We start from the raw sequence: 14,643 nt of genomic DNA on the forward strand, positions 1-14,643 counted from the left end.
TGCCTGCATCCGTAACGGGTCTGCGGTCAAACGACCACCCCCGATCACTGTCATACGCTCCAAAAAAAACACTTCAGCGAGCAGGCCTTTCTAATCAACCTGGCCCGGGTATCCTATAAGGACATTGACCTCATCGCGTCAGTAGAGGATGCCTGGTTATTCTTTAAAAGTGCTTTCCTCACCATCTTAAATAAGCATGCCCCATTCAAAACATTTAGAACAAGGAACAGATATAGCCCTTGGTTCACTCCAGACCGGACTGCCCTTGACCACCACAAAAGCATTATGTGGCGTTCTGCATTAGCATCGAATAGCCCCCGCGATATGCAACTTTTCATGGAAGTTAGGAACCAATATACACAGGCAGTTAGGAAAGCAAAGGCTAGCTTTTTCAAAAAGAAATTTGCATCCTGTAGCACAAACTCAAAAAAGTTCAGGGACACTGTAAAGTCTATGGAGAATAAGAGCACCTCCTCCCAGCTGCCCACTGCACTGAGGCAAGGAAACACTGTCACCACCGATAATTCCGCAATATTTGAGAATTTCAACAAGCATTTTTCTATGGCTGGCCATGCTTTCCACCTGGCTACCCCTACCCCGGTCAACAGCCCTGCACACCACACAACAATTTGCCCAATCCTCCTTCACCCAAATCCAGATAGCTGATGTTCTGAAAGAGCTGCAAAATCTGGACCCCTTCAAATCAGCTGGGCAGGACAATCTGAACCCTCTCTAAAATTATCAGCCGAAATTGTTGCAATCCCTATTACTAGCCTGTTCAACCTCGTATAGTCTTAGATCCCCAAAGATTGGAAAGCTACCGCGGTCATCCCCCTCTTCAAAGTGGGAGACACTCTTGACCCAAACTGCTACAGACCTATATCTATCCTACCCTGCCTTTCTAAGGTCTTCGAAATCCAAGTTAAAAAACAGATCAGACCATTTCGAATCCCACCATACCTTTTCCGCTATGCAATCTGGTTTCCGAGCTGATCATGGGTGCACCTCAGCCACGCTCAAGGTCCTAAACGATATCTTAACCGCCATCTATAAGAGACAATACTGTGCAGCTGTATTCATCGACCTGGCCAAGGCTTTTGACTCTGTCAATCAACACATTCTTATCGGCAGACTCAAGAGCCTTGGTTTCTCAAATGACTGCCTCGCCTGGTTCACCAACTACTTCTCAGACAGAGTTCAGTGTGTCAAATCGGAGGGCCTGTTGTCCGGACCTCTGGCAGTCTCTATGGGGGTGCCACAGTGTTCAATCGTCGGGCCGAATCGTTTCTCTGTATACATAAATGATGTCGCTCTCGCTGCTGGTGACTCTGATCCACCTCTACGCGGACACCATTGAGTACTTCTGGCCCTTCTTTGGACACTGTGTTATCTAACCTCCAGACGAGCTTCAATGCCTCAACTCTCCTTCCGTGGCCTTCAACTGCTCTGAAATGCAAGTAAAACGAAATGCATGCTCTTCAACCGATCACTGCCCACACCTGCCCGCCCGCCCAGCATCACTACTCTGGACGGTTCTGACTTAGAATATGTGGACAATTACAAATACCTAGGTGTCTGGTTAGACTGTAAACTCTCCTTCCAGACTCACATTAAGCATCTCCAATTCTAAATGAAATCTAGTACCAGCTTTCTATTTCGCAACGAAGCATCCGTCACTCATGCTACCAAACATACCCTTGTAAAACTGACCATCCTACCGATCCTTGACTTCGGCGATGTCATTTATAAAATAGCCTCCAACACTCTACTCAGCAAATTGGATGCAGTCTATCACAGTGCCATCTGTTTTGTCACCAAAGCCCCATATACTACCCACCATTGCAACCTGTATGTTCTCGTTGGCTGGCCCTCGCTTCATATTCATCGCCAAACCCACTGGCTCCAGGTCATCTATAAGTCTTTGCTAGGTAAAGCCCCGTCTTATCTCAGCTCACTGGTTATCATAGCAGCACCCACCCGTAGCAAACGCTCCAGCAGGTATATTTCACTGGTCACCCCCAAAGCCATTTCCTCCTTCTGCCGCCTTTCCTTCCAGTTCTCTGCTGCCAATGACTGGAACGAACTGCAAAAATCACTGAAGCTGGAGACTCATATCTCCCTCACTAGCTTTAAGCACCAGCTGTCAGAGGAACTCATAGATCATTGCACCTGTAAATAGCCCACCTGTAAATAGCCCATTCAACTACCTCATCCCCATACTGTTATCTGTTTTATTTATTTTGCTCCTTTGCACCCCAGTATCTCTACTTGTACACTCATCTTCTGCACATCTATCATTCCAGTGTTTAATTGCTATTTGTACTCATTTTGCCACTATGGCCTATTTATTGCCTTACCTCCATTATCCTAACTCATTTGCACACACTGTATATAGACTTTTTCTATTGTATTATTGACTGTATGTTTGTTTATTCCATGTGTAACTCTGTTGTTGTTTGTGTCGAACTGCTTTGCTTTATCTTGGCCAGGTCGCAGTTGTAAATGCGAACTTGTTCTCAACTAGCCTACCTGGTTAAATAAAGGTGAAATAAAAAATAAAATGATCTGAATCTAGGGTTACATGGACTCTCCGCAACTATATTCAATGTGTGAACAACATTGAGGTTGGAGCTCTTGTGTCTGCATTAACAAGGAGAACGCACAGGTCTTTCCATCCCTGTATGATTTTTTTGTCTGCAAATGAACTCAAGCTTACAGACAATGTCAAATGTGATATAGCGAAGCACCTGGTTGACATGGGTACGCAATTAGGTACTTTCCTGAAATGGACGGCACAAACAACTGGATTCATTATTCCTTTCATACCCTGCCTCCAGTCTACTTACCGATATCTGAACAAGAGAGCCTCATCAAAATTGCAACAAGCGGTTCTGTGAAATTGTAATTTCATCAGAAGCCACTGACAGATTTCTGGATAGGGCTGCACTCAGAGTATCCTGCCTTGGAAAATTTTACTGTTAAGACACTGATGCCCTTTGCAACCATGTACAGTACCTATGTGAGAGTGGATTCTCGACCCTCGCTAGCATAAATACAGGCACATACTGTTTGGAAAATGATTTAAGACTCTCCAATACAACCCTACATTACAAAGTTATGTGCATCCTTTCAAGCACACTCTTCTCATTAACCTGTTGTGAGTTATAGACCATTTTTGATGAACAAATAAGGATTTATTTGTAAGATGGCTAAGTAAAGAGCAAAATCATTTATTATTATTATATGTGGCCTGGTCCTATAAGAGCTCTTTGTCACCTCCCACGAGCCAGGTTATGACAAAAACATACTCCTTCTTATGTTTAATAAATGTATCGTATAGTGTGTGTGGCAGGCTTACAATGGTGGCAAAAACAACATTTGAGAGTTCGCTGACCCTAGTGCTAGAGGGGGAACGCAGCTGGAGGTTGAATGTTTGAAGGGGTAGGGGACTATAAAAAGTTTGGGAACCACTGCTCTAGAGAAAGCATTTTCACAGCTCCGAGGTCCAATGGCAGTGAGCTTGACACCACTCCAGCCGACACTTGGCATTGCGTGAGGTGATATTAGGCTTGTGTGCCGCTGCTCGGCCATGGAAAGCCTTTTCATGAAGCTTCCAACGAACAGTTCTTGTGCTGACGTTGCTTAAGTTTGGAACTCGATTATGAGTGTTGCAACTATGACAGACAATTTTTACGCGCTACCCGCTTCAGCACTCAGCAGTCCCGTTCTGTGAGCTTGTGTGGCCTACCACTTCGCAGCTGAGCCGTTGTTGCACCTATATGTTTCCACTTCACAATAACAGCACTTACAGTTGACTGGTACAGATGTAGCAGGGCAGAAATTTGACGGACTGACTTGTTGGAAAAGTGGCATCCTACGATGGGGCCACATTGAAAGTCACTGAGCTCTTCAGTAAGGCCAATCTACTGCCAATGTTTGGCGGTGTGCTCGATTTTATACACATGTCACCAATGGGTGTGGCTGAAATAGCTGAATCCACTAATTTCAATCGGTGTCCACATACTTTTGCATATAAAGTGTATCATCAGAGAGAGGGGTCCCAAGTCAGACAGATGCTGGCCTGTTGTTGTATTTAACTTTGTTTTTCTAAAATAAAATAAATAATTTTGTCCCATCATTCTTGTTTGTTTGTAATGAGGCCTATGGGTATGTTTAATAACCAGTAGATGGTGGTACGGGCTTTCAAGGATGTAGTACACAGCCTATGAGAAGCCAGGAGTCTGCGAGTGGGGTGGAGACTAAACTGTCTCAACCAATGTCCACCCATTGTGCTATAGCTGCTGTGGCTTACTGAGGACATTTTTCTGTCAGCACAAACGTCAAAAAACACATTTCTCGGCTATTCCAGCAGAGGAACTTCCATTCATCAAAGGTCAGTGGTCTATTACATTTACAGATACAAATGTTTAGATCCATTATTACTGACCAATGTAGGACTGTTTGTTAATTTCTGTTAAAATGTTTGGTCTTCATTGAAAGATGTGCATAGTTTCCATCAAAGATGGATGATTGCATTCAACATTATTTTACATATAGCTTAGCCTACATACATGTATTGCATGAACAATTAATAGGTTGTCATTATTACAAAACGGCAATTTCAAATAGAAATATAATTATATTATTACATTTCCCCTATGACCCTAGCAATGAGAAGAGCAAAGCATGTTACGTAAGCTGTGCTGTGTGATTCTACTCATCATCCAGAGGGATACAGAAAGTAGGTTTCCAATTGATGTTATAAAATGTATACTATTGAGATAATGTTTTTGTCTCTTTTCTCTTATTGACACAAGGCAAGACAATAACACAATAACACAACCCGTCTCGTGGGAAGTGACAAAGAGCTCTTATAGGACCAGGCCACAAATAATAATATAATAATAATCAATAACTTTGCTCTTTATTTAGCCATCTTACATATAAAACCTATAAAAACTTTACATATAAAACCATCAACAACTCACCACAGGTTAACGAGAAATGTGTGCTTGAAAGGATGCACATAACTCTGCAATGTAGGGTTGTATTGGAGAGTCTCAGTCTTAAATCATTTTCCACACAGTCTGTGCCTGTATTTAGTTAATGATAGTGAGTGCCAAGAATACACTCACATAGGTACGTGGTTGCAAATGGCATAAGTGTCTTACCAGCGCCATTTGCCAAGGAAAGATACTCCGAGCACAGCCCTATCCAGAAATATGTCAGTGGCTTCTGATTAAATTCAATTTTCACAGAACCGCTTGTTGCAATTTCGATGAGGCTCTCTTGTTCAGATATCGGCAAGTGGACTGGAGGCAGGGCATGAAAGGGATAACGAATCCAGTTGTTTGTGCCGTCCGTTTCGACAAAATAACCTACGTAATTGCGCACAAAGCTCACTCAGGTGCTGTGTTCTCCTTGTTAATGCAGACAGAGAAGAGCTACAACTTCTGAATCATAGCCTCAATTTTGTCCCGCACATTGAATAGAGTTGTGGAGAGTCCTTGTGATAATAGATTCAGATCATTCAGGCGAGAAAACACATAACCCAGATAGGCCAGTTGTCTGAGACACTCGTCATCATGCAAGTGGGCAGACAAGTGAAAATTATGGTCAGTTAAGAAAACTTTAAGCTCGTCTCACAATTCAAAGAAATGTCAATACTTTGCCCCACTACACTATGTCTCCTTGTCATGGATTTTGCGCCATCAGTACAGATACCAACACATCCTGACCACGAAAGTCCATTTGATGTCACAAAGCTCTCCAGTGCATAAAAAATATCCTCTCCTGTTGTCCTGGTTTATAGTGGTTTGCAGAAGAGGATGTCTTCCTTAATTGACCCCCCATAAATGTAACAGACATATACCAGGAGCTGTGCCAGGCCCGCCACGTCTGTTGACTCATCCAACTGTAACGCATAGATTTCGCTGGCTTGTATGCAAAGCAGTAATTGTTTCAAAACATCTTCTGCCATGTCACTGATGCATCGGGAAGCAGTGCTGTTTGATGAAGGCATTGTCTGTATAGTCTTTTGGGGCCTTTTCCCCCAGCATTGTCCCAGCCACATCCACGGCAGCAGGAAGAATTAAGTCCTCCACAATAGCATGGAGCTTGCCTGTCCTAGCCACTCTTTACCTCACCATATAAGACGCTTCTAGCCCCTTCTTATTAATGTTATCTGTTGCTTTTATCCATGTCTTACTACCCGAAAGCCGTCTTAATTCTCACCCAAAGAACTCCTGTGGATTATTTTTCAAATTGGCATGTTTCTAAATGTCTACACAAGAGTGAAGGTTTCATCGAGTTGTGAGATAGGACTTTTGCACATATAACACACTGTGGCTGAGGAAAGGCACTACTCCCAATATAAGTGAACACCAAATGAATGTACAGTAGTTCTCATCGTATTTGTGCCTCTTCGATTATCCAACGTCCCTGTCTGTTGTTTGGTGCTTTCCCGGGTAAGGGGGAAGTAGCTTTTCGGCTGCATCAGATTCACAGCTGTCAGTGTCCATGTAGAATTACTAATGCTAGCATTATATGTGCTCGTGGAAGCAGAAAAACTTGTGTTGTCGACAGGTGCAGGTGTAGTACTGCGTATAGTCACTGGCGTAGCGGTCTAAGGCACTGCATCTCAGTGCTAGAGGTGTCACTACAGAACACCTGGTTTGAATCCAGGATGTAAAACAACTGACCGTGATTGGGAGTCCCATAGGGCGGCACACAATTGGCTCAGCATCGTCCGTGTTTGGCCGGTGTAGGCCTTCACTGTAAATAAGAATTTGTTCTTAACTGACATGCTTAGTTAAATAAAGGTGCAATTGAAAAAAATTAGAAAGTAACAGTACTACCAGTAGAGCTGGTATGTGTCTATGGATGCGGGCCTTACTTTTTTAACCATTTATCCATTTTCGATCTAGCGGAATGAGCAGCAGCTACGTTTGGCTACATACGTACCGTTAGCGGAATTACCGCAAGAGAGTAACGGTTAATGTGATTGGATGTTAATTATTTGACTAGGCTACCTGTATTTGATATTGTGTTGTTATTTCACTGAAAACTAGATGGTTTAATTTAAATTTTGGCAGTGAAACGAGGCTACTCAGTCGGGAAAAAACATCACCCAAATGTATAGCCCCGTTGGAAAATCTAAATGGACTGTTTGAAAATGTGAATCACATTTTTCTTTGGAATACCCCCTGAAGGTATTGTGCGTACCCCTGGGGCGTAGACTGAACCCAGGTCAGTATGTGCTTTAGCCATCTCCTCTGACTATGGCTGCCAAAATGGGAATAGGGTCAAATATTGAGCAATTGGCACATTTGTTTTTGCAATAGCCACATTTCAGCATTAATAGGATATCAAAGTTCATAGCACAGCTAAATACTAATAATGGTCTTGTCTGTGTGTTTATGTAACATCTCTGTTTATTAGAGTTCATAAACATCTATTCTACAGGAATTGGATTGTATTTTTGGCTTGTGTTTTCTCTTCAGGTACACGTGTGATTGGAGGATGGAGGACTGTGGTACAGGGGGAGGATGTGGACTTATCCTGCAGACTGATAGAGACAACCGAGGACCTCGAACAGATAACATGGCAGAAAAGTACTGCGGAAGAAACACAGAACCATAATTTGATGCTGATTTATCCCAATGGGGTTACTAAGTTTATTGCACCGAATGGATTGACAGATAGAGTCCAGTTTATTGGGAACCCATCAGAGAACCTTGGATCTATTCGAATAACAGCTGTCAGACTGTTGGATGAAGGCACCTTCACATGTATCTTCAGTGTTTTCCCCAGTGGAGCATACAATATAGAGATACTTCTGACTGTGCTAGGTAAGAACTCTTCCTTCACTCTTTGCAGCACTGTTTCTACTTTTGACAGTGTAGAATCACTGCATGTGAAAATCAATACTAGAAAGCCAAAAAGTTGGTAGTTTCATTCTTCAAGTGAAGCAAGATCAGAGCCCTCATCTACAGGTTTTGCTTTTTCCACACTTAGAAAAAGGGTGCCAAATGGGTTCTATCCAGAGGGATACGATTCGACCTATAACCTTTCTTTACCCTGAGATCCTTTTTTTGGAAGAAATTGTTATTTGATGATTATTTGAAAATCAAGAAGGTTTCTACATAGAAACTCTTCTGAAATTGAATAAGAATTTTATTGTAATTTTTTTCTTACTTTTAAATAATGCCTGAGCGTTAGTGTTAATCTAATTATTTAAACTTTAACATCAGGAGTCCCAGTAATCTGATAAATGTTTAAAGATGTTTTAAACTGTACCTACAGTGTAAGGGAATATTTGTGCATATGATTTGTGCAATGATTCCCTTAATCATTTAACAAATACAACTGACAGTTTATATTTTTGCCATGATTTTTGTGTTTCAAACTAGTATTTTCTTTCATTGTATTGAGCAGAGAGTGGGAGAATAGAAGGAAGTCTGAGTGAACCAGCAATGTATTTGTATGGTACACAGAATATTTTACAGTTTTACCGAGGATTGATTTTTCATTGTAACATGTCTAGTGTTGATTCAGGAGTTAATGTTGATTAAGGAGTTCAGGTGTTTATAACCAGAATTGAGTGTGATTATTTTATTTTGTGTAGAGCAGGGATGGCCAACTTTGTGAGGGTGGGGGTAGGGCTGTGGCAGTCATGACATTTTGTCACCTGGTTATTGTCAAGCAAAAACAGACTTCCGGTCTCACGGTAATTGACCGTTAAGTAACATAAACACGTTTAGCATCTCCAGGCCTCCAGCATACAAGCCGCTGATTTGCGCCTTTGGAACATCTACATAAAAAAGTGTAATAAATCAATTTAATATACACCATCACAAATCCATAATTTATTTTAGTCAGGTCTAAAGAAACATTATGATATGAAGAACATTTATTTCAGAAGATCAGAATATGAGTTGGCCTACTGTATGTTATCTGGCTATGCTCCGTGCCATTTAACTGACAAGATAAACTTATAAGTCCCGTGCCATTATTTTATTTTATATGATTTTATATTATGAAGAATATAATTGAACTTAGCTGAAAAAAATGTAAACAACATTTTTCTTGAAACAGGTCCTATGTGTTAGATTTAGAGTTTAGTTGTGGATGATACCAACCTTAAATATGTCTTAGAAATCAAAACATATATGGGCTGCATGGTGCGACTCTAGGCTGTTGATGATTTGAGAAAGAAGCAAAAAAAGCTTGCGCTCTGTTCCTTTTCTCGGGGTGCACAGCTGTTCTCTCACCAGGTGATTTTCACCCATCAGACTATTCTCAATTTAATCTTGTCTTTACTAATATGTAACATTTGTTTCAATTTAGAATGGCTCATTATCAAATGGGCAGCAACAGGGGCAGGGGAAAAATACATGTAACCTGTATGCACTGGAATAGGGAATGGAAGCGCCGAGCTTTCCCGCTGGTCTGTTTTGTAGGCTACTTGGGTTTTATAGCAGAGAATGTGCTTAATATGAGCAGCTGGGAAATAAATACAACACTTATTTCACTCCACGCATCAACCACTGTTTGAGGAGTATGCTCTCGCTGCCCGACAGGTGATCTCTTGGATATCCAAGATGGCGTGGCAGTCGGACTTGTGTTTTTGTCTTGTTTTTTCCGCGTATATATATTTCATATTTTAATATCACTTTCTATCTATGGACTGAATATACTCTCCCGCAACCCGCCTCACCCAATGTGGTACGGATCTGCTATTTTTATACTTAAGAACTTATCAACTCATCAAAAGCTAACTGGCTACCAGCCTACTGGCTACTAGTTAGCCACGGCCCGCTAGCTGTCTAAAGTACATTCGGTCTGTTAGCTTAAGAGGCCCATCGGACAAATTCTTTGGCCACTAAACCCATCATACGGAGCCCTGCTGATCCGTTGTCTGAACCGTCGCCTGAACCCCAACAGAGCTAGCCAGCTAACTAGTAGTCAGCTAGCCACTGCTAGCAGTCATCAGCCACCTCTAGCATGGACAACTCTCGCCAGTCTGCACAGTGCGACTCAAACCAGAGCAAATCTGACTTATTTTTCTCCATATCTCCGGATTCCTACCACAAGATCTGAACCTTTTTTTTCTTCACCTGGATCATTGCAGCTAGCTAGCTGCTATTCGAGTGGCCACTCCTGGCTAACGTCACTGTTCTGAAGCAAGAACCAATTAGCCTGGAGCTAGCCTTGCTAGGCCCATCTCCCGGCTAGCCAAAGAGGTCCATCAGCAACTCCTTGGGCTACAATACCTCTTTTTGCCAACTGGCTTGGACCTCTGCCGACTTATCACGACTGGACCACCGACGTGATTCGCCCGAAGGTCTTTTTCTCAACTGGCTCTTTTTCTCAACTGGGGACGAAGCGTCGGCGCTTCGTCCCATGAAATCCCATCCGCTAGCATACTAGCAACAACCTGCTAGCTGTCCAGAGCACATCGGACTGTTAGCTTAAGAGGCCCACCGGACAAATTCTTTGGCGACTATACCTATTCTGCCAATTGGCCTGGTTTACCACACGGAGCCGTCTGCCGACGTAACAGCACGAGGGAGTCACAACAGACTTTCTTCCGTTGCGACGTCCCTCCAAGGCCCTTCTGTTAGCTTGCTGGCCCCGGCCCGCAAGCTGCCTGAAGTCACTCACTGGACTCCTATGATCACTCAGCTACGCATGCCTCTCGCTAACATCAATATGCCTTGTCTATTGCTGTTTTGGTTAGTATTTATTGCCTTATTTCACTGTAGAGCCTCTAGCATTGCACAATACGCCTTATTTAACACTTTAGTTCCACCTACCACACATGCGGTGACATCACCTGGTTTAAATTATATTTCTAGGGACAATATCTCTTTCATCGTCACTCTATGCACAGGTTTACCCCCACTGTATCTACATCCTACCATACCTTTGTCTGTACATTATGCCTTGAATCTATTCTACCACGCCCAGAAATCTGCTCCTTTTACTCTCTGTTCTGAACGTACTAGACGACCAGTTGTTATAGCCTTTATCCTACTCCTCCTCTGTTCCTCTGGTGATGTGGAGGTTAATCCAGGCCCTGCAGTGACTAGCTCCACTCCCATTCCCCAGGCGCTATCATTTGTTGACTTCTGTAACCGTAAAAGCCTTGGTTTCATGCATGTTAACATTAGAAGCCTCCTCCCTAAGTTTGTTTAATTCACTGCCCTAGCACACTCTGCCAACCCGCATGTCCTAGCCATGTCTGAATCCTGTCTCAGGAAGACCACCAAAAACCCAGAAATTTCCATCCCTAACTGTAACTTTTTCCGACTAGATAGAACTGCCAAAGGGGGCGGTGTTGCAATCTACTGCAGAGATAGCCTGCAGAGTTCTGTCTTACTATCCAGGTCTGTACCCAAACAATTCAAGCTTCTACTTTCTGAGTCAAAGAGAATGTTTTGGGGTTTTCACCCTCCAGACATTATTTCCTAAAGAACTTAATGATGAAATGCCTATGTATGTTATGTTGTGAATTTGAACCTGAAATATGTGCCTATTTAAGATTACTCTGATGTTTCTCGTACGATGTACCCAATGACTAATGAAAACTTGCTATGTCCTCATTGTGATTTTACAGACATGTTTAATACTTCTTATTTATACACTTTTGTAATATTTATGAAATGCATATTGTTATATTTGGTAGCACTTATTTGTTTTTCCTTTGCCTCCACCCCCCTTCGATTTGTGGAATGGATGTGGGTGGGGCTAGGTCTACATAAGGGTGCAAATTTCAAAAAAATTCACAAAAGCTCTGACGAAGGCTGTGACGCCGATACGTAAGCTTATTAAATATCAGTGATACTATCAAGAGCAGTGTGCAGTTTCTGTTTTCCTTCATCTTGTTCAACTGTTGCCATGCACCTGCAAAAAAGATTGCTCAGATGTGCGAGTGCCTATTGAATTTTGAGCTTCTACTTTTAAAAATCCACCTTTCCAGAAACAAGTCTCTACCCTCTGCCACTTGCTATAGACCACCCTCTGCCACCAGCTGTGCCCTGGACACCATATGTGAACTGATTGCCCCCCATCTAGCTTCAGAGCTCATGCTGCTAGATGACCTAAACTGGGACATGCTTAACACCCCGGCCATCTTACAATCTAAGCTTGATGCCCTCAATCTCTCACAAATGATCAATGAACCCACCAGGTACAACCCCAAATCCGTAAACACGGGCACCCTCGTAGGTATCGTCCTAACCAACTTGCCCTACAAATATACCTCTGCTGTTTTCAAACCAAGATCTCAGCGATCATTGTCACATTGCCTGCATCTGTAACGGGTCTGCGGTCAAACGACCACCCCTCATCACTATCAAACAATCCCTAAAACAATTCAGTGAGCAGGCCTTCCTTATCGACCTGGCCCGGGTATCCTGGAAGGACATTGACCTCATCCCGTCAGTAGAGGATACCTGGTCATTCTATAAAAGGGCCTTCCTCACCATCTTAAATACGCATGCCCCTTTCAATTTTCTTTTTAACCAGGAACAGATATAACCCTTGGTTCTCTCCAGACCGGACTGCCCTTGACCAGCACAAAAACATCCTGTGGCGTTCTGCATTAGCATCGAATAGCCCCCGTGATATGCAACTTTTCAGGGAAGTTAGGAAAAAATATTCACAGGCAGTTAGGAAAGCTGAGGCTAACTTTTTCAAGCAGAAATTTGCATCCTGTAGCACAAACTCAAAAAAGTTCTGGGACACTGTAAAGTCCATGGAGAATAAGAGCACCTCCTCCCAGCTGCCCACTGCACTGAGGCTAGGAAACACTGTCACCACCGATAAATCCACAATAATTTAGAATTTCAATAAGCATTTTTCTACGGCTGGCCATGCTTTCCACCTGGCTACCCCTGCCCCGGTCAACAGCCCTGCACTCTATACTGCAACTCGCCCAAGACTCCCCCATTTCTCCTTCACCCAAATCCAGATAGCTGATGTTTTTAAAGAACTGCAAAACCTGGACCCCTATAAATCAGCCGGGCTAGACAATCGGAACCCTCTCTTTTTAAAATGATGTACCGAAATTTTTGCAACCTCTATTACTAGCCTGTTCAACCTCCCGTTCGTCTCGTCTGAGATTCCCAAAGATTTGAAAGATGCTGCGGTCATCCCCCTCTTCAAAGGGGGAGACACTCTAGACCTAAATTGCTACAGACCTATATCTATCCTACCCTGCCTTTCTAAGGTCTTCGAAAGCCAAGTGAACAAACAGATTACCGACCATTTCGAATCCCACCGTACCTTCGCCGCTATGCAATTTGGTTTCCGAGCTGGTCATGGGTGCACATCAGCCATGCTCAAGGTCCTAAACGATATCATAACCGCCATTGATAAGAGACATTACTGTGCAAACGTATTCATCAACCTGGCCAAAGCTTTCGACTCTGTCAATCACCACATTCTTATTGGCAGATTCAACAGCCTTGGTTTCTCAAATGATTGCCACGCCTGGTTCACCATTTACTTCTCTGATAGAGTTCAGTGTGTCAAATCGGAGGGCCTGTTGTTCGGACCCCTTAAAGTCTCTATGGGGTGCCACAGGGTTCAATTCTCGGGCCGACTGTCTTCTCTGTATACATCAATGATGTAGCTCTCACTGCTGGTGATTCTCAGATAAACCTCTACGCAGACAACACCATTCTGTATACTTCTGGCCCTTCTTTGGACACTGTGTTAACTAACCTCCAGACAAGATTCAATGCCATACAACTCTCCTTCCGTGGCCTTCAACTTCTCTTAAATGCAAGTAAAACTAAATGCATGCTCTTCAACCGATCACTGACCGCACCTGCCCGCCCGTCCAGCATCACTACTCTGGATGGTTCTGACTTAGAATATGTGGACAACTACAAATACCTCGGTGTATGTCTAGACTGTAAACTCTCCTTCCAGACTCGCATTAAGCATCTCCAATCCAAAATTAAATCTAGAATCAGCTTCCTATTTCGCAACAAAGCATCCATCACTCATGCTACCAAACATACCCTTGTAAAACTGACCATCCTACCGATCCTTGACTTCGGCGATGTCATTTATAAAATAGCCTCCAACACTCTACTCAGCAAATTGGATGCAGTCGATCACAGTGCCATCTGTTTTGTCACCAAAGCTCCATATACTACCCACCACTGCTACCTGTACGCTCTCGTTGGCTGTCAATCACCACACCCTGGCTCCAGGTATTTATAAGTCTCTGCTAGGTAAAGCCCCGCCTTATCTTAGCTCACTGGTCACCATAGCAGCACCCACCCGTAGCACGCGCTCCAGCAGGTATATCTCACCAGTCACCCCCAAAACCAATTCCTCCTTTGGCCGCCTTTCCTTCCAGTTGTTTGCTGCCAATGACTGGAACAAACTGCAAAAATCACTGAAGCTAGAGACCCATATCTCCCTCACTAGCTTTAAGCACCAGCTGTCAGAGCAGCTCACACATCACTGCACCTTTACATAGCCCATCTGTAAACAGCCCATCCAACTACCCCATCCCCATACTGTATTTATTTATCTTGTTCCTTTGCACCCCAGTATCTCTATTTGCACACTCATCTTCTGCACATCTACCATTCCAGTATATAATTGCTATATTGTAATTAC

The 14,643-nt window shown here is 43.1% G+C and overlaps 1 protein-coding gene across 4 annotated transcripts in view; it reads left to right on the plus strand.

Moving 5' to 3' along the window:
• Positions 1-4,282: 4,282 nt before the first annotated feature.
• The window catches only part of LOC139546446 (nectin-3-like), a 29,984-nt gene continuing 19,623 nt past the window's right edge, over positions 4,283-14,643 (plus strand). For 2 of the 4 annotated variants that reach the window (XR_011669231.1, XR_011669232.1), the window contains exons 1-3: positions 4,283-4,393; positions 4,669-4,741; positions 7,503-7,850. Coding sequence is in view for 1 of the 4 variants with exons in the window: in XM_071354822.1 (XP_071210923.1) it covers positions 4,687-4,741; positions 7,503-7,850 (403 nt within the window). In the remaining 3 variants the exon portion in view is untranslated. Of the gene's footprint in view, positions 4,394-4,668; positions 4,742-6,661; positions 7,249-7,502; positions 7,851-14,643 lie in introns of those variants that run through there. The other 2 variants (XM_071354822.1, XR_011669233.1) reach the window with 2 other exon arrangements.

Source organism: Salvelinus alpinus, chromosome 20 (assembly GCF_045679555.1).
Source record: "Salvelinus alpinus chromosome 20, SLU_Salpinus.1, whole genome shotgun sequence".
Lineage (NCBI taxonomy): Eukaryota > Metazoa > Chordata > Actinopteri > Salmoniformes > Salmonidae > Salvelinus > Salvelinus alpinus.